The sequence below is a fragment of the Theobroma cacao genome, chromosome 1 (genome assembly GCF_053813885.1).
Source record: "Theobroma cacao isolate CCN51 chromosome 1, ASM5381388v1, whole genome shotgun sequence".
Classification (NCBI taxonomy): Eukaryota; Viridiplantae; Streptophyta; class Magnoliopsida; order Malvales; family Malvaceae; genus Theobroma; species Theobroma cacao.
The window spans coordinates 6,990,297-7,008,906 of record NC_142639.1 but is presented as its reverse complement, the minus strand read 5'-3'; the positions used below and the strand labels follow the sequence as shown (position 1 = coordinate 7,008,906).

At 33.2% G+C, this 18,610-nt stretch overlaps 1 protein-coding gene and 1 pseudogene across 2 annotated transcripts; one reads left to right on the top strand and one right to left on the bottom strand.

The window, feature by feature from the left end:
* Positions 1–7,575: 7,575 nt before the first annotated feature.
* LOC18611802 (uncharacterized) lies at positions 7,576–9,879 on the bottom strand (annotated as a pseudogene). Its single transcript, XR_016024138.1, has 5 exons — positions 9,387–9,879; positions 9,135–9,284; positions 8,938–9,036; positions 8,216–8,766; positions 7,576–8,084 (listed from the first exon to the last, which is right to left on the bottom strand). The product of XR_016024138.1 is annotated as an uncharacterized LOC18611802 (transcript).
* Positions 9,880–17,200: 7,321 nt separating this feature from the next.
* MKS1 (MAP kinase substrate 1) lies at positions 17,201–18,360 on the top strand. The gene has a single exon (XM_007048242.3). It carries the CDS (start codon positions 17,391–17,393, stop codon positions 18,057–18,059), a length of 669 nt encoding a protein of 222 aa, XP_007048304.3. The 5' UTR covers positions 17,201–17,390; the 3' UTR covers positions 18,060–18,360.
* The last annotated feature ends 250 nt before the right edge of the window (positions 18,361–18,610 follow it).

The window sequence follows — 18,610 nt, the reverse complement described above, 5'->3', positions numbered from 1 at the left end:
TGCAATTCTAAGTAAATGAAAAACATATTAACCTAAGTACTAATCAATCAAAACAAACATAGAAATAAAAGTAAACAATGACGTAATGATAATAACAAATATAATAATAATAATAATAATAATAATATATGTAAGAGGGAATAGATGAAATATATAGGAATTAATGATATTCATAATGATAAATAAATAGTAAAAATGAAATTTTCAAAGATAGTAAACTTATAATAATGGTGAATATAACTAAATATAAAAGGTAAATATATATATATATATATATATATATATATATATATATATATATATAATCATAGAAAATAGATTTATCTGAGAAGATGGCAAAATAGTTAGTCAAAAAGAAAATAGGTTAGGTTAATAAAAAATTTAGGAAAGAAGTTGAGTTATAAGAAAAATATATGCATAAATAATAATAATTCTAAAATAAAATTTTTGGTTAAAGAAATAGCATTTAGGTAAAAGGAAAATATACATAGCCAAATAAATAAATATTTAAATATATTAAAATATGTAATAAAATAAAATTATATAAAATAAAATATTTGTTCATGATATATATAAAGATAAATAATTTGCCAAGAAATAACAAAAAGGTTGCGGGAAAATAAAGAAATGGATATTGAAATTTATAGGCACATTACACATCCTCACTGCATCGTTAAAGGTCATGGTATGTAAACATATTTTGTGCACGAGTCTAAGTCCCAATGATGGGACTTTTCGAGAGAGCTTACGAGGAGAGTTCTTTTGAAAAATTTCTTAGGTGAAAGGATACCTCTGAGTCCTACCAGTATGATGGGAGGGCTCGAAGAATGTCTTTAATAAAAGGTTTTCACTCATATTAGGGTTTGCATTCACAAAAAATATTATTTTCAAATGTGAATGATTATCCCTATAATGGGATTTATTTGTTAAACTTGAGAAGGCAAGTTTCTTAGGTAATTCCTTAGGTGAGAGAATATCCCCGAATCCCACCAGTATGATGGGTGGATTCAGGAAATATCCTCAATAAAAAGTTTTCGTTTGGCATTATCCAGATTTTATGCCATGCATTTCATAATTGCATTATGTCCACGTCAAATCTGTAAAATCAAATAAAATGTTTTAATTTGCTAATAAAATAAATAATTAAAGATTAGGAAAACATAAGAATAAAATCAAAAGTTAGGATTAATATAGTATAACATATGACTAAATAATACCGCTCGTGGAACGGGGCGTCATGAGGGAGTTAATCCCTCCCCGTGTGTAATCGTACTCCCAAACCTAACTCTAAAAATTCACAGACCAGACTATTGTTCTTTAGACAGATCTAAAGTCAATCAAGACTCCGTCGAATAGAATAAATTTAATAAGTGATCAATCACACTTAAATAAAAAAACATATTGGTGGCAACTCTATATTTTTTCCCTGTTTAGCCAACGGGTTTCTAGACTTGCACGTTATGACATTGTAGAACTATTGCATTGGCAAAAAGAGTTCAACCTTTTTTGTCTTTCCTCCATATGACTTCGGGATCGAGTTGTATTATTTCATCAATAAACTCAGTCATTCCATGCTTGATACCATCATAGATTGCTTTGTCCAATCCAATTTTGTCCAATTGTGTGTTTCTTAGCCTTGGGATTTCCTTAAATATGTATCTGAGGAGTTCGACGGCTTGGTCATATTTTAACTTTGCATCGTGAATGTGCTTCATATCAAAGATTGCAATTGAAAGAAATTTTTACGGGGAGCGAAAGCAACAACAAAAGTGCAAAACTTTCATTGATGAGGAGATCATGCTGCACACCAAACCATTTTAGGAGCTTCCAACCAAATTTGATTAGCGAACTATACACTTTTCAAATAGGGAAAAAAGACCTTCAAAATCATGAGAAAGAGTATATTTCAACATACCATCATTTTGACTTGACCGGTGCCTTTTAATGCTCTCTTCATCACCCCTTGGTTCGCCATAGGTTATTCCTTCATCTTCTAATTCTACTTTTGTTATATTTATATTTGAAAAAATCATGTCATTAGCTGATCACATTTTTCAACAATTATTAAAATATATATGTCAATAAGATATTTGGCATCATTTATTACTGGTGCGACGAGCCGAAATAATTTAATAATATTTTTTAAAAGCATGAGAAAAAGATTTATTTCTAAAATTTAGTTTAAAAAACTAGCCTTTCGTGGTAGTGTTGCGGTTTAGCACATGCAGGGCATAGTCCTTCCCATGACCTCCCATGCATATGTATAATTAATAATATGAAAAGTGATGGATTACTCTTTGTAGCTTTCTTGACATCATTTCATACGATTAGAACATAAAATGTACCTTGGAGATAAACTTGTACACATTGTTAATTGATAAAGAAGAAGAATATTTTTTTTTAAGTGTTAAGCTTTATTGTTATATGAATCGAGCATATTATGTGTTAAGAAAAAAGAAAATAGATAGGCCAAATTGAAAAGAAAAGGAATGAGAAAGTAGTAAACTTACATGAGTTGTAGATCCAACGTTTCCAAAATACGAAACTTTTTCCACTCAAGAATGCTGATGGTTTATAGGCCAACAACTTAATGGTGTAATTTCTAATGAAGGAGATTTGACTTGAGATCTTATTATCCTTAATTATAGACTATAATCATTGACTAATTGATTATAGACTATTATCATTAACTAATTGACAATCATTGACTAATTGATTATAGACTATTATCATTAACTAATTGACAACCATTGACTAATTGATTTCTTAGTCTACGACATGACCAATGCCTTTGTCTTAGGCAGCACTTATTGTAATATTCCTCCCCTTGTATCACCATCACAACTTGTATTTAAGCACAACATGCCTTATCAATAAAATCATTTGACAGAGTATTCAAACTCTTCATGGTATTAGAGCAGAGGTTGCAGACAACCTAAGCTATATCTAGATGGTTAATAGAGGTGAGGAATGAGCAAGCAAGAGTAATGGGAATTTGGTGCCGACTATAGTCACATCAAACAACACTGTAGTTGATACCAAATCACCTTAGTATCTGCATTCCTCCAATTGCCCTAGTCTAATTTTTGTTACTCATCCCTTAAGTAAAATCGGGAAAAACTATTTCACTTGGAGATGCAATTTTATGAATGCTCTTCAATTCAAGAATAAAATAGGATTCGTAGATGGGTCAATTCCAAAACCAGAAGTCAATTCCCCTGAATTTCAAGACTGGGTGCAGTGTAATGCAATGGTATTATCTTGGTTGATTAACGCTCTCTCCAAAGAATTGCAAGGACGAGCTGTACACGCAGAGACTGCTAGTGTGGTCTGGATTAACTTTAAAGAAAGGTTCACTCAGGGAATTGCTCCCAAAGTTTATGAACTCGCGCATATATCACGCATTACGAAATTTCAGTGAATGCATTATCAACCAATTCTTATCCAAAACATATATATTCTGGAGCAAAATATGTCCCTCTAGAAAAGAAAGCAAAGCATGCTTTAAAAGCATATGAAGAACATCAGATTGAGAAAAAGAGCATAAGACAAATTAAAACCTTATTGCTTTGGCAGTAATACTGGATGCAGCTGTGACGAGCTAACGTATGCAACGGGCAAAAGAGCAGGTAGAACCTGATCTTAACCAGGGCTTCTTCGGCTTGTCAAAGATGCCAGGTCTATAAGTGGAAAAGAAAATCTCAACAAGGAGAGGAAATTGCAACAGGGCGAAAAGGGAAGACTAGCAAGCAAAATAATTGGAAATGAAACCCATGTGATTCTTTCATGGAGAACAATGAATAGGGCAACTGTTGGGAAATTACGGAATTGTCTCTAAAGAATTGCCCAAGATCTAACCCAATCAATAGAATAAAGAAAGAAAGAAATCAAGCACACCCACAAGAACACAAGAATTTACGTGGTTTGGTCTTTTGATGACCTACGTCCACGGGCACAGCAACAGAGAAAAATCCACTAAGATGAAAAATCAGGAGATTACAAGAACAGTCTCAAACTCATAACCCTTATCCCACGTACACCTAAATCACTCTCTCTAAATCTAGGTGATGATTATTCTTTAACCCATAGGGTCCTTTTATAGTGTCAAATACAATAACCTTATCCTAATATAATTAAGAATCTTATCTTAATATAATTAGGAATTGTTATTCTAGTCTAACTAGATTTAAAGACTATTTTAATAAGGTATACCAATTTAATTAGAATTAAACAATCCTAATTAAATCACAATTCAAGACTATCCTAACAAATATCCACCTTAGGCTTGAATTCACCAAGCTCCACCTTACGAACCAATCTCTGTCGACACCGCCATTGCCCTAAAGGGCCTCAAGCACTACGAACATCGATCAAGTCCAAGCAATGCTTGAACTTTATCCCAAAAACTGACTTAGTTAGCATATTTGCCAGATTTTCATATGTAGTTATTTTCTTGACTACAATCTCACTTCTAGATTCTTGTCCAAAATAAAGATCACTAACCAAGTTTCGAAACCATAAGGCCTCCTTCACTGCCTCGGTCACAGCCATATATTCAACTTCAGTTGTAAACAAACCAGCTACTACTTTCCAACTGATTACAGACCCTAAGAGAGTGAACACATACCCCATTCGAGATCTTTTATTATCTAGATCACTAGCAAAATCTGATTTGTAGAAGCCAACCACATTACGACTAATGTTTTCACCTCCTTCACACACTAAGCCAACTTTAATAGTAACTTTAGGTGTTTTCACAAGCTCCCATGTATGATCCCAATGTAGATACTCAATCTTCTTAGAAGACTCGGCATATGTAATTTCCTCATGATAAAAGTAAGGCTCATCAATCTCTACTTCCACAAATAAAACATAAGAATCAGAATCACCATCAAATCAAGTAATGCTTCATTGAGATACCAATTCTTGTACCTCTTGCAATTCTTTCTGAATTTCACTATCATCCCGCACTGTCACAAAAGCATTGATTTCAAGCTCCACCTGCTTGCCAACTTCTTGGTCTGATGTGTTTGCAATTCTAGACTTTATCTCACAAAGTAATGCAGACTTGTCAAAGGTAACATCCTGTCTCACCATAAACTTGGGAAACTTACAATCAGTACACCACAACTGATAACCCTTCACCTCATATGCATAGCCTAGGAATATGCACTCCGTCGCCCTCAACTCAAGTTTACCATCACTCACATGAGCATGAACAAGACAACCAAATACTTTCAATATAGAGTAATCAACAGGCTTACCAGACCAAACTTTCTTGGGAGTCTTAAATTCAATTGCAGTTGATGGAGACCGATTTACCAAGTAGCAAGCCATATTGATAATTTCTGTCCAGAATACTTTGGTTAGGCCAACATTTGAGAACATGTATTTTGCTCTCTCCAGAAGTGTTTTCTTCATCCATTCTACAATACCATTTTGATGTGGTGTTTTGTCGACAGTGCGATGTCTAACGATTTTCTCATTCTTGTAGAATAGACTAAACTCACCTTTGCAAAATTCCAAACCTTTGTTTGTTCGAAAGCTCTCAATCCTTTTCTTAGTCTGCTTCTCGATCAATACCTTCCAATGCAAAAAGGTGGTTAACACTTCACTCATAGCCTTCAGAAGATACGTCCACACCTTTCTTAAAAAATCATCAATAAAGATCCACATGTATAATGATCCACCTTTTGATGCCACCGAAGAAGGACCCCACAAATCTGAATGGATGTAGTTTACTGCACTCTTGGTTCGATGAGTTGTAGTGTTAAATTTCACTATATGTTGCTCACAGAAATCTAGCTTTTCACTCTTTTGACCACATAGCAAACTACGCTTACTCAGTTTTCTAATCCCTCTCTCGCTCATATGACCCAATCTCATGTGCCATAAATGTGTTACATCATCTTCAGGATCATTAGATGAGACCACATAAACAGTTTCAATGACCGTGTTTCCCACTAGATAATAAAGGTCACCGAATAACTTGCCCTTCATGATAGTTAAGGCTCCTTTAGATACATTCAAGACACAATCTTGGCCACTATATTTGTAGCCATTTTTATCTAACAAACTCAAGGATATTAAATTCTTTTTCATGTCAGGGACATGTTTTACCTCAAGTGTTCTTACCATACCATCAAACATCTTGATTCGAATTATGTCAATCCCAACAACTGAGAGAGAGAAATCATCTCCTAATTGTACAGTGCCCATATTAACAGATTGATAAGTTGTAAACCAATCACGCCTATGACATATATGAAAGCAACAAGCCGAATCCAAGATCCATGTATCCATCAGGTTACAATTAGTAATTGCAAGAACATTATCAGTTTCCTCAAAAGTATCAAAGTCATCTCCAACCACGTTTGCAGTATTCTCAGACTTATTGAACTTTTCATCATCCTTGAATTTGGTACAGTCTTGACGAAAATGCCCTTTTTGACCACAATTCCAACAAGTTTTCCCTTTTGCTCTAGATTTACCTTTTCTGTCTATACCCTTATCTCTATCTTTTCCTCTATTCACAACCAAACCTTCTGCTTGATTTTCATTCTGGATACCATCAACTTTCTTCTTCAATTCCTTGAAATTTAAAGATGCTCTTACATCCTCGAAAGTGAGAGTGTCTCGGCCATATAATATGGTATCCACGAAGTTTTCATACGATGGAGGCAAAGAACATAAAAGAATTAGGGCTAGGTCTTCATCCTCAATTTTAACATCGATATTCTTTAAATCAAGAATAACTCTATTAAATTCATTAATGTAGGTATTAACGGATGTACCTTCACTCATCTTGAGAGTATACAATCGTTGCTTCATATAAAGCCGATTCGTCAAGGATTTAGTCATATAAATACTTTCGAGTTTAAGCCACACTGCAGCAGCAGATTCTTCATTCGTGACTTTTCTTAGCACCTCATCAGACAAAGCAAGGAGAATAGCACATGTACTTTCTCCATAAGGTCATCTTTCTCACCATCAGATAAATTTGAAAGAAGATACTCTTTTCCCTTCAGTGCCTTCAACAGTCCTTGTTGCACTAGCAATGCGCGCATCTTAACACGCCACAGGCTGAAATCGTTTCTTTCATTAAACTTTTCAATTTCATACTTGGTCGACGAAGTTGCCATAGCGAGATTCAGATTGACCCAAGACCTTGAAGCTCTAATACTAGTTTGTTGGGAAATTGCGAAATTGTCTCTAAAGAATTGCCCAAGATCTAACCCAATCAATAGAATAAAGAAAGAAAGAAATCAAGCACACCCACAAGAACACAAGAATTTACGTGGTTCGGTCTTTTGATGACCTACATCCACGGGCACAGCAACAGAGAAAAATCCACTAAGAGGAAAAATCAGGAGATTACAAGAACAGTCTCAAACTTATAACCCTTATCCCACGTACACCTAAATCACTTTCTCTAAATCGAGGTGATGATTATTCTTTAACCCATATGGTCCTTTTATAGTGCCAAATACAATAACTTTATCCTAATATAATTAGGAATCTTATCCTAATATAATTAGGAATTATTATTCTAGTCTAACTAGATTTAAAGACTATTTTAATAAGGTATATCAATTTAATTAGAATTAAATAATCCTAATTAAATCACAATTCAAGACTATCCTAATAGCAACTCCAAAGGCTATCATCATGGTTGCCAAGGAAAAGAAAAGCATGGAAAGCCCAATCATCAATTTTGTAGGCACAGTCTGGAGGAAAACTTCTTCTCTATATCGGGATGTCAGGATTCCTAAGAACATCAGCAAAGAAGTTGTGGAAGTGAAAAGTGATAAAGCATCAGATATGATGAAAATCAAGAAGGAACTTCGAAGCAAATAGAGCGGGACCCCTGCCTCATCATATCCTCCAGGCACTGTAAACACCGCTGAAAACACAATGGTGACGATTAGAGCAGTAACAACCGTGCAAGATTCAGCAGTTTCCTTGGTCCATTGCTCCCCTTGTTCTACTAATTTCTGATGTTGGTCCGTGAACAAAGCTCGGGGTGTTTTGAAATGGTTGTTGACCATCTCCCTGTACTTGGGTTGTACAACACTTTCCACTTCCTGCAATAAAAATAAGAAAGAATTTATGATGAGTAATTTTTATTTTACTTTAGTTTTAAACCAAAAGAAGCTTTTATATATATGTACATATGTACATACGCATGTATGTATATATGTGTGTATGTAATCACCTTAAACCATTGAAGCTCCCTTTGCATCTGCAGAGCTGCACCTGAAACACGATCAAGCTGAGAGGAAGGAGCTAAGAACGCTGCCTGGTGTAACATATTGTTAGAATCCTTATCCCAATGAGTTGCCATATAGTTTTTCTTTGCACCCGTTTTATATATATGGCTGAAAATCTTCTCTTGGCGTTCAGCGGCTGCAACAAAAAATATATTCCATTTCTTGTCATCATAGAACCAAAACACCTCAGGATAATGTTTCACGAGCTCTCTGACAAACTCAACTAATCCGTTCTTAACTGCGTCAAATAGTGGTTTCTTTACCAGAGATTGCACTCTGTTCTCATCTTCTATAGTTGATACCTTTCGGCAAACACAAGTTAACAGTTCTTTGGCTTGAACATGCTTCAACTTCAACTCATATATGCTTGTGACTCCTGGGACCGAAGGCAATAAGCAGAGTTAGGCCCAAGCAAATATGAAAGGTAGGTAGAGTTGTTGTTTCTTATCGGAAAGTTTTAAGCATTTCCAGAATATTTGCGATAGGAGTTGAAGTGCTGTATAAACGAAACTAGATTTTCAAATTCAAGTACAAATTAGGTGATGCAGTATTTAGAAAAGTAAGGATTTGTGCTCAACTGATACTAAAATTTAATGTCAGAACAGATCTAAATAAAAGAAAAAGCAAATTTCTGCTGAGAAATCTGTGACTTGTTTTGTATATATACCTCGTTTAGTCAAATTTTTTGGATGAGTTGGACCTTCATGAGGTTTTTCAGTATCTCCCGAATTGTAGAGAGAGGCATTATGTGGATGTAACTGAATAACTGAAGCCAAGAATAATGCAGCTACAGATGATGCTCAATTTAATGACTCTACTATAGCTCGAATTTTTAAGATAAGTTTCAAGTGACAAGTTACCAACATTTATATATCCACCATTGCCAAGTTTCAAGTTGAGTTCCACTTGGAAATGCAGATGGCTTTTGAGCCAAACTATGCAGGGCTGTGTCTTGCTCTATGTCTTCAGCAATTGCCAATTGCGGATAACGCTGGACCAGATCCAAAGCAATATCTTTATGGCATAAAGGAAGAACAGGTAAAGGTTAAATAAGAAACAATGAACAAATGGAAAGAGTATAGAATCAGAAGAGATAGTAAAGCAATCCTTTCGTACCGTAAAATTCATTGATAATACAAGCGGTGAGAAGAATGGGTCCAAGATTTATATTAGTTGGATCAAGCTCTTCCATGGGAGTCTCCTTGTAAAGATACTGCACTAAATCTCTATGCCCATAGAGAGCAGCCACAACCAGAGGGATCTGGTCATGTTCATTTGTAATGTTAAGCAACTCTCTATTCTCCTTCACCAATAACTCTGCAATCTCTGTTACTCCTCCAACGGCAGCAAAATTAAGGGCTGTTGAACCAAATTTCTGTTTAACTGCTATTTCTTGTGCAGACATGTGCCCCACCAACTCCTCAACTATCTCTACATGTCCCGCTAGGACCGCAATGTGAAGAGCTGTGTCGCCTTCAGCGGAAAGGCTACTGGTCAATGCACTTGGGTGCTGGTCAAGGAATTTCTTGGTAGCTTCCAAATCACCACTATCCACAGCTTTGTACAAGGGCAGATAACGAATGTATGCATCGTTTAAATCTGCCAGGTTTCACAATAAAATAGCTTGAAACAAACACAAGGTAGCATTTTCGGAACAAAAACTTATTTATTAGATACGTTTTCAAGTTCCTTTGAAGGAGTGCCCCCCTCCAATTTCAATTGTTCTTGTTCCTAAGTGTTAGTGACCAAAATTTGATAAAACAGTGATATGGAATAACCTTTTTTCTCATCTACTTTGCTCGTTGATCTCTTAGGAGCACCATAGGTAGCTTCCGGGGGCCGCATTTTGTTATGGGAAACAGACTATTGACAATGAGAAAACTGACAAGAAGAAATACGAGTGAACCTGCTAGAGGAACTAAAGTTAATTCTCAACTATTTCCATTGAAATTAAATCAAACTTAACTATTTTAAGGATTAACTCTATTAACTATAATTTGTATTTGGTTGAACCCTCTTTCCCTTCTATGAAGGCATGCACCTGCATGCTTCATAGTTGCCAAATGATGAAAATAAAAGTTCATAATTAGAAAACTTAATAGAGTTAGATATGTAATATCCTTGAAAACGCTTTAAATATTGCTCTGTTATGACTATATAACGATAAACCAAAGCAAACCCAATATTTCACATGATCATACATAAAAGAAAACCTATGCAACACATGTATATGATGACTTTATCAATCACTTACAGGCTATATTTTCCAAGCCTTTGCACTGCAAATATGAGTTGGTTGAACTCATATATTGTGCAACCCATAAGGAAAACTTACGGAACTTATTTATATGGAGAAAATCAACATATCAGATTATACGAAATATGAAAAATGTAATCAAATAATTTTCAGTTAATTTACCCCCGATGGAATGTTTCAACTGTTTCATCGATCTGTCACCACCAGAACAGCACAGATCTGTCCAAAGTGCAAAAAATTCTTTTTTGGAAATCGCTCTTTTGCCCCTCCGACATGCTTGTCTATTACTAAAAGTACAAGCAAAGAATAAGCAATAGGATGTTGAAGAGAATTTGGAGTACAAGTTTAAAGAAGAAGAGAGAAACAGAAAAAAAGAAGATTGTTTGGTGCGTGTATAATTTCCTCACAGATGATCCAACCAAAAGATTCTGCTTAATACCTATTCTTTCTCCTTTCTCTTTTTCGTTTTGTCTTTCCATCTTTTATTATGCCGTGGCATCTTTCTTTAAATTAAAGAGTCCTTAAGGTAACTTGAACCAAATTAGAATTCCTTTTGAATGCTTTAGTTGCTGTAAAGAATGCCAATGTTCTTGAAACAGCTAGAGTTTTCCCTTTTCTAATAATACCTTTTTCTTTTCCCTTGTTGCAAGAACATAAACGTTTCAGGTTAAACTATGAAAGCATTCTTAATTGAGCCATTATCAAGCTCAAGTAAAAGAAAATTTTGCTGCAAATTAGTTTTGGGTTTAAGAAAGGGAAATACCATTATGTCCGATGATTACAACTTACCGATAATATAATTTTTCCCCTTTCACTTTTGATCCTGGACCAATGTTGTGGCATCACGAAATGAAAAATACTTAAAAGTCCAAAGTGGTGTGCCCACTGCCTTATCTCCTTTTCCTTTTCCTTCTAATTTTATTTTGCCCCCTGCTGCTGTATTTAGTCAATTGCTTTTGCAGCAAGCTGATCTTGGTGTGCTCTCCTTTATTCTGCAACTGAATCTATCTATACTTTATGATTTTAAGTTACAATTGTTCAAAAATCACAAAATGTGACAATTTCTAAATATGTATATATACATATAAAAGATCTGACGAATTAACTATATAGGAATCCACTTACTTGGGGCATATGTTATTCATCAATCCGTACAATATGGAGCAGCATCATTGGATTCAATGATATTCTTTCCATGATCTCATCATATTTGGTATAGCAAAATTTTGTTTAATGAGATTATATATACAATTAACCTGGATTCCCATTTTAGGATTTAATGTCTGTAAAACTTTTTATTTCTTGATATAAGGTCTAAATTTTTGGTCAATTTAGGATTTCAATTTTTTTATGTCGATTAATTTGAAAAAACAAAAAATGCAAAATGAAAAGTGTTTTATTTAATTTTTGGAATTACCCTTAAATTATACAATAACAATTAAAATAAAATAAATCCAATATATAACTTTTAAATTAGTACATCCAAGAGAAGGAACTGATTAACAATTAACCATAATAATTAGTATAACATATAACTAATGAAAGTTTAACATAAAATTTAGAAAACATTCATGTAAATTGATATACCCTTTTGTTTCATTTAAAGTGATAAATCCTCTATTGATCATTGATTCATCTTTATATGTTTCATGTTATATCCAATATTAATATCTTTTTGAACATCCTTAATTAAGACCACTTAAGATAGTATCAAAGACTAACATTTCAAACATAAAGTAATTTAGTGATCTCAAGTTTAAAAATCACTTACACAACTAACACATAAAAATTGATTTCATGAACATTTGAATGATATACTAAATAAATTCTCATGGACGGTCATACTCAGTGAACTTATTCTTATGATAAGCATCCACATTTTAATTCAAATATCCATATACTTCAATTTACGAGATCAATTGTCCACCTCATAAGTGAGAAACATAGTCATATGCCGTTCTCTCTACTTTATTAATATCTACTTTTTTTGATAAAATATTGACAAGGAACTTAAGAAAAATATGTTGATGCAATAAGAATCTTATAATTATAATTTTTTAGTAATTTTTTTTGCCAAACATATAACATTCCATAAACTTTATTTAATCTAATCGATATTGAAAGGTTGAAGGTGTCTTATGAAAATGAAGAATGCTTTTTATTAATTGTAAATGCTTAAAATAGAATATGTATCTATGTATAACCAACCAATTAGTTTGCAAGTAATACAATTACACTGTCATAAAGGAACTCCGATATTTATTTTTTGGTGATTGCTTATTGGGGAATATACCTTGTAGAGGCTTCCCAAAACTTTTGGGGTATATTTAGATAAAGACAAAAAATGAAAGGAGTTCGTAATCTTATTCTTTGGTACTAAAAGGACTTTTTTTTTTCGTGAGTAAAGAATTTTTATCAACATAATAAAAGTTAATTCTCTCATATGTTGTAATATTCACTCTACTAGTATTAGGATTCAAATTTGAAACTTCCAAGATAGATGCTCAAATTTAACCATTAAGATGTCCCATTAGAGACAACACATGAAGCATTTGAATTACATAATAAGATATCTTTTTTGCCATCTCATAAATCTCAATTTATTTATCTCAAAACTTAATATAAGACATTTAATATAAAATTTTAATTAAATTTTAATGGTTGAGATATACTGTTAGTGAATAAAGTAATTTGAATCTTAGATGCTCTTCCACTTGAACAATAAATTTGTACATCCATATACTTTTTGTTAGGTTTGTCGTTATTGGTTTGTAACGACCCAAGTCCAACCACTGACCCAGTAACTTTTTGAGCCTAAACTACGTGGCCCTCAAAAGCTTTTGAGCCTAAACTACGTGGCCCTCAAAAGCTTAAGCTCAAGTTGCTAGTAGTGATGGACTTGGATTGTTATATAGGTCTTAACAATCACATTCACATCAGATGTGGGATGTTGGATATCACAATCCCACCCACTCAAATCCTTGATGTCCTCATCAAGGCCACACATCACATCCACGGGACCAAGATCTCACCAGAGCAATGTGAAAGTTCACATCGGACTGGTGCAAGCTCTGATACCATTTGTAACGACCCAAGTCCAACAACTGACCCAGTAACTTTTTGAGCCTAAACTACGTGGCCCTCAAAAGCTTAAGCTCAAGTTGTTAGTAGTGATGGACTTGGATTGTTATATAGGTCTTAACAATCACATTCACATCAGATGTGGGATGTTGGATATCACAATAAAAAATTTCATAGTAACTAAATTAGCAAAAGTTGAGTTGTCAGAAGTGGGATATGAGTGGGTGGGATTGTGATATCTAACATCCCACATCTGATGTGAATGTGATTGTTAAGACCTATATAACAATCCAAGTCCATCACTACTAGCAACTTGAGCTTAAGCTTTTGAGGGTCACGTAGTTTAGGCTCAAAAAGTTACTGGGTCAGTGGTTGGACTTGGGTCGTTACAAATGGTATCAGAACTTGCACCAGTCCGATGTGAACTTTCACATTGTTCTAGTGAGATCTTGGTCCCGTGGATGTGATGTGTGGCCTTGATAAGGACATCAAGGATTTGAGTGGGTGGGATTGTGATATCCAACATCCCACATCTGATGTGAATGTGATTGTTAAGACCTATATAACAATCCAAATCCATCACTACTAGCAACTTGAGCTTATGTGATGTGTGGCCTTGATAAGGACATCAAGGATTTGAGTGGGTGGGATTGTGATATCCAACATCCCACATCTGATGTGAATGTGATTGTTAAGACCTATATAACAATCCAAATCTATCACTACTAGCAACTTGAGCTTAAGCTTTTGAAGGCCACGTAGTTTAGGCTCAAAAAGTTACTGGGTCAGTGGTTGGACTTGGGTCGTTACAGGTGTATCTTCACTAAACATATATAGTTCCTAAATAAAACTAATAATTGTTTAAATCTGACCATCAATAATTGTCCTTATTTTTACATATTTTACAATATAATCTTTATATAAGAGTAATTTTCTCATAAATCTCATTTTTTTTATCTCAAAATTTGAATTCGAGACTTTTAATATAAAGTTTTAATTAAATTAATTTTCACATTTGAGATGTATTATAAGTCAAGAAAGTAAATTGAATCGTAGATGCTGTTCCTCTTGAATAATAAATTCGTACCTCCATATATTTAAAACAGTGGTTTGTACTTTTTGTTCGGTTTTTCATTAGTGTATCATCACCTAACATAGTTCCTAAATAAAAAACCTATCCCTTTTTTTAGTGATAAAACTATTACTTATTAATTGTTATATAATAACCCCAGTCGTAACAATAAAATAAAATAAAATACCTCTTTTTTTAAATTTTAATCAAAATTTCAAACGAATTTATTAATTTTCGAAATAAACATTCCGCCTTAAAGTGTAAACATCATTAACAAATAATATGAAAAAACCAAAATATTCTTTTTTTTATTAATTTAAAAAATTATTATTATATATTTTTTAAAAAAATAAGTATAATTTTTTTTTAAAAATAAGGAGCACCCTATTTTTTTTAAAATTAATAAAAATTGTATAATAGTAATTTTTAAAATTAATAAGGGATAAAATTATCTTTTCAATATTGTCACGTTATCAAATTAATAGAAACATTAACGATTGACTAACGACTAGACCTATGTGTTTAGTGAAAGATATTTTTTGGGACGGGGTGTCCATTTCAAAAACTAATGAACTTACTTGAAATTTTGATTAAAACTTTGAAGGTAGAGTATGTTACCAAAAGAAAAAGAGCAAAAACACTAGCAAAAAATAAAAACAAAATCACGAGATTACATTAATATTTAAAGTTTTATTTTTTTAAAATTTTAAATCACTAAGAACAGGATATAGAAAATTATTGGAATCTCTTTACTTATCTAGCTTGTGTATTAACCCACAAAATATTTTAATAAAGGAAAAATATGCAAACTAATTGAAGTGTCATAGACAAGGACAAAGCCAAGATTTGAAGTCAGGGGGGGAAATTCTATTTTAAGTTAAGAGAAAAATTAATTCAATTATTTAGACTCCATTTAGTTGATATTTTTATTATTTGTTATTTGCTTTTTTTTGAAAAATATTAAAAAGTAAAAATAAAAAAATAAAAAATAAATAGAAAACAAAAGACAAATAGCAAAGGTATAAACCAAATGAAGTCTTACTTACTCTTTTCATTTTGAAATAAATAGATATTTTCAAATTTTATTTTACACTATTGTGTGTTATTCTATTTTTTTTTCTAATTATATGCATAATAAAACAAATAATCATGTAGGAAAATAATTTTATGAAAAGAAAAACACAAAAATATAAGCTTTAACATGAAAGTACGTATATTTGTGCATTGGAGTGTCTGACGCGATGATTAGCACATGATTTTTTTCAAAATAGAAATGTGGATTCTAATTTTTCATTGTGAATAATTAATAACAAACGATTAATATAAAAAGTAATACTAAGCAAACCGTGTAAAAATATAAAATACATATACATGAAAAAAATTAAAAAGTACTCCAGATTTCTTTTCTTTTTTTTTTTTTTTGGATAAATGAATATTCAAGAATTAAGTGATAAGTTTGAGAAGTTTCTATACTGATTACAAATTTTGACAAGGTTATGGGAGGCCAAGTAAATAGTAATATGCAAATATACAAAATTGGAAGTATTATATTGTGATTTCTAAAAGTTTAGGGCGGCCAAAGTAAGGGTTAAATTCAAAATTAAGAAAACTTAAAAGGTGAAACTGATATTTTGGCTACTTACCTTGCGTTATCACGTGTGATTTGATGGAGTTTGTAATTTTTTCGCCCTTTTTGTACCTTTTAGTTCAAATAATTCGAGTTTGCGTTTAATAAACCCACCACAAGGCTAAAATTTTGTAATTTAAAATAATAATAAAATTTTATAATTATATGAAAAGTTAACAAGTATGACCCTAGTTATTTTGTTTTGTTTCAATTTGATTTTCACAAAGTTAAAAAAAAATTCAATTTTTTTTAATCTTTTATTAAGATTTTAAATTTTATTATACAATTAATGTTTCATGCTTTCATTAAGATAAAAATATAAGCAATTATTTGAGGTGATAAATCAAAGTTATCACTCATATTTGAAACTGCAATAATTTTATCACAGCATTTTTTATAATTTGATTTGAACTGGAAAAAAAATTCCATTAGAAAATGAAAAAAATCTAATTTCCCATTGATTTTAACCAAATCTAAAAGTATAATAATGAAATTACATACATTAAAAAATAGGTGATAAATTTGATCTATTATTTTAAGTAGAGTGATTTGAATTTAAAAATTAATAGATTACTGCCACTTTTATATTAAATTTTTAATAAAAAAATTTTATGACTTATGAATGTTTCTAAGGAGTTGAATTAATTACTTTAACTTTTTTTAAGAAAAACACTGTAATAAATGTTTCATAAAAAAAAAAAGATTAGCTAAAGATGAACAACAGTAATAGCAGTTTTTTGTCATCATCGGACAATAAGAAATCTCGCTTTATTCTGATAGCAAATATTGAAAAATAAATAAATAAATATATAAAAAAGCTGCCACCGGAAATAAGGTATATAAAATAATATTAGAAACGATTGTTATAATAAATAATTATTGGAGAAATATTGGAACTGATTTTGCAAAAATAGGCAATAATATTTGCATTGACTTTTTCTTTCTTCGTGTTTATCAAAGTCAAATAATTTGCCTGAAAGTGTTCAAGGCGATTCATTTCATCATCTACCCAAAAATTTCTGATCCTCTCTTTCCCTTCTCTATTCCCGAAAGGACCTTTCTTCATCAGTAGCATCGTCGATCATGGACTCTCAATTTCCCGCCGGGGAGCCACCGTCAAAGCGTCAGCTACAAATTCAAGGTCCACGCCCAACCCCTCTAAAGGTCAGCAAAGACTCCCATAAAATCAAAAAACCACCTCACCCACCATCCCACGCCGCTGGTCCCGCAGCAGCAGCAGCAGCAGACCAACGCCGTCGCGAGCCAGTAATCATCTACGCCGTCTCACCCAAAGTCATCCACGCTGAAGAATCCGACTTCATGTCGATCGTGCAACGCTACACCGGCCTTTCATCCGGTAACTTCTCCGGAGACGGCGACGTCTCGCCGGCGGCGAGGTTGGCAGCGACGGAAAAGGCGAGTCCAAGCTCGAGAGAGAAAATAGGGGACGTGGGGGTCGCGGGTGAAGGTGGGATGGAAGAGGGTTTGATTCGAGCGCCGCCAGGGATACTTTCTCCGGCGCCAGAGACGTTGCCAGCGGTGGCGGCGGGAACATTCTTTTCTCCCGCGATAGCGGGGGGGACGTTCTTATCGCCGGCGTCGGAGGCGAGAATGATGTCGGCTTTGCATGACTGGAGCCCGATGTTACATGGAAGTGGGTTCATGGGTAGCCCTTCTGCATTGCTTTCAGGGCCACTAATATCTTCTCCAACTCTCTCTCCTGATTTTTTCGCTCAGATTTGGAACCCTTAGCCAATTATTTTCTTTCTTTTTTAAAAAAAATTCTGAATCTAATTTTGGCATCACAAATCTGAGATTGTATTATTAGAATTAGGGGCTTCTTCAATTGTGAGGTACTAACTTCTTTTGTTAATTTGAAAGAGAGGAAGAGGTAGAAACAAAACATAGGATAGGGCAAGAGATTTTGTGTTAAAAGATTAGAGTTTGTAATTGTAGTGGCATTTGGGTTTTTAATTGTAAAATTTGCTAATTTGGAGACACTGATATTTTGTGGTACATCACTAATTCATGTTGTATGAATGATGTTTTTCAAGTTTGGTAATAATTTTTTATTTTATTTATCTGTGCTTTTGATGAATTTTGGGAAATGCAGTAATTGATGCTTTACTTGAACTGACTACTGAGGAAGTGGTAGCTCAAATTATTGTTACTTTTATACCATTCGAAAGGACATTTTGGTCAGAGTTTGGGCCACCCTGCCTTCATCTTCATTGGAAGATGTACCTTTTTTTTTTTTTAACCTTAATGCGACTTCTTGTAAATTGTTTGAATGTTTAAAGGAG

Coding starts and splice junctions, on each gene's coding strand:
- MKS1 (XM_007048242.3), top strand. CDS start 17,391: ATGGACTCTCAATTTCCCGCCGGGGAGCCACCGTCAAAGCGTCAGCTA.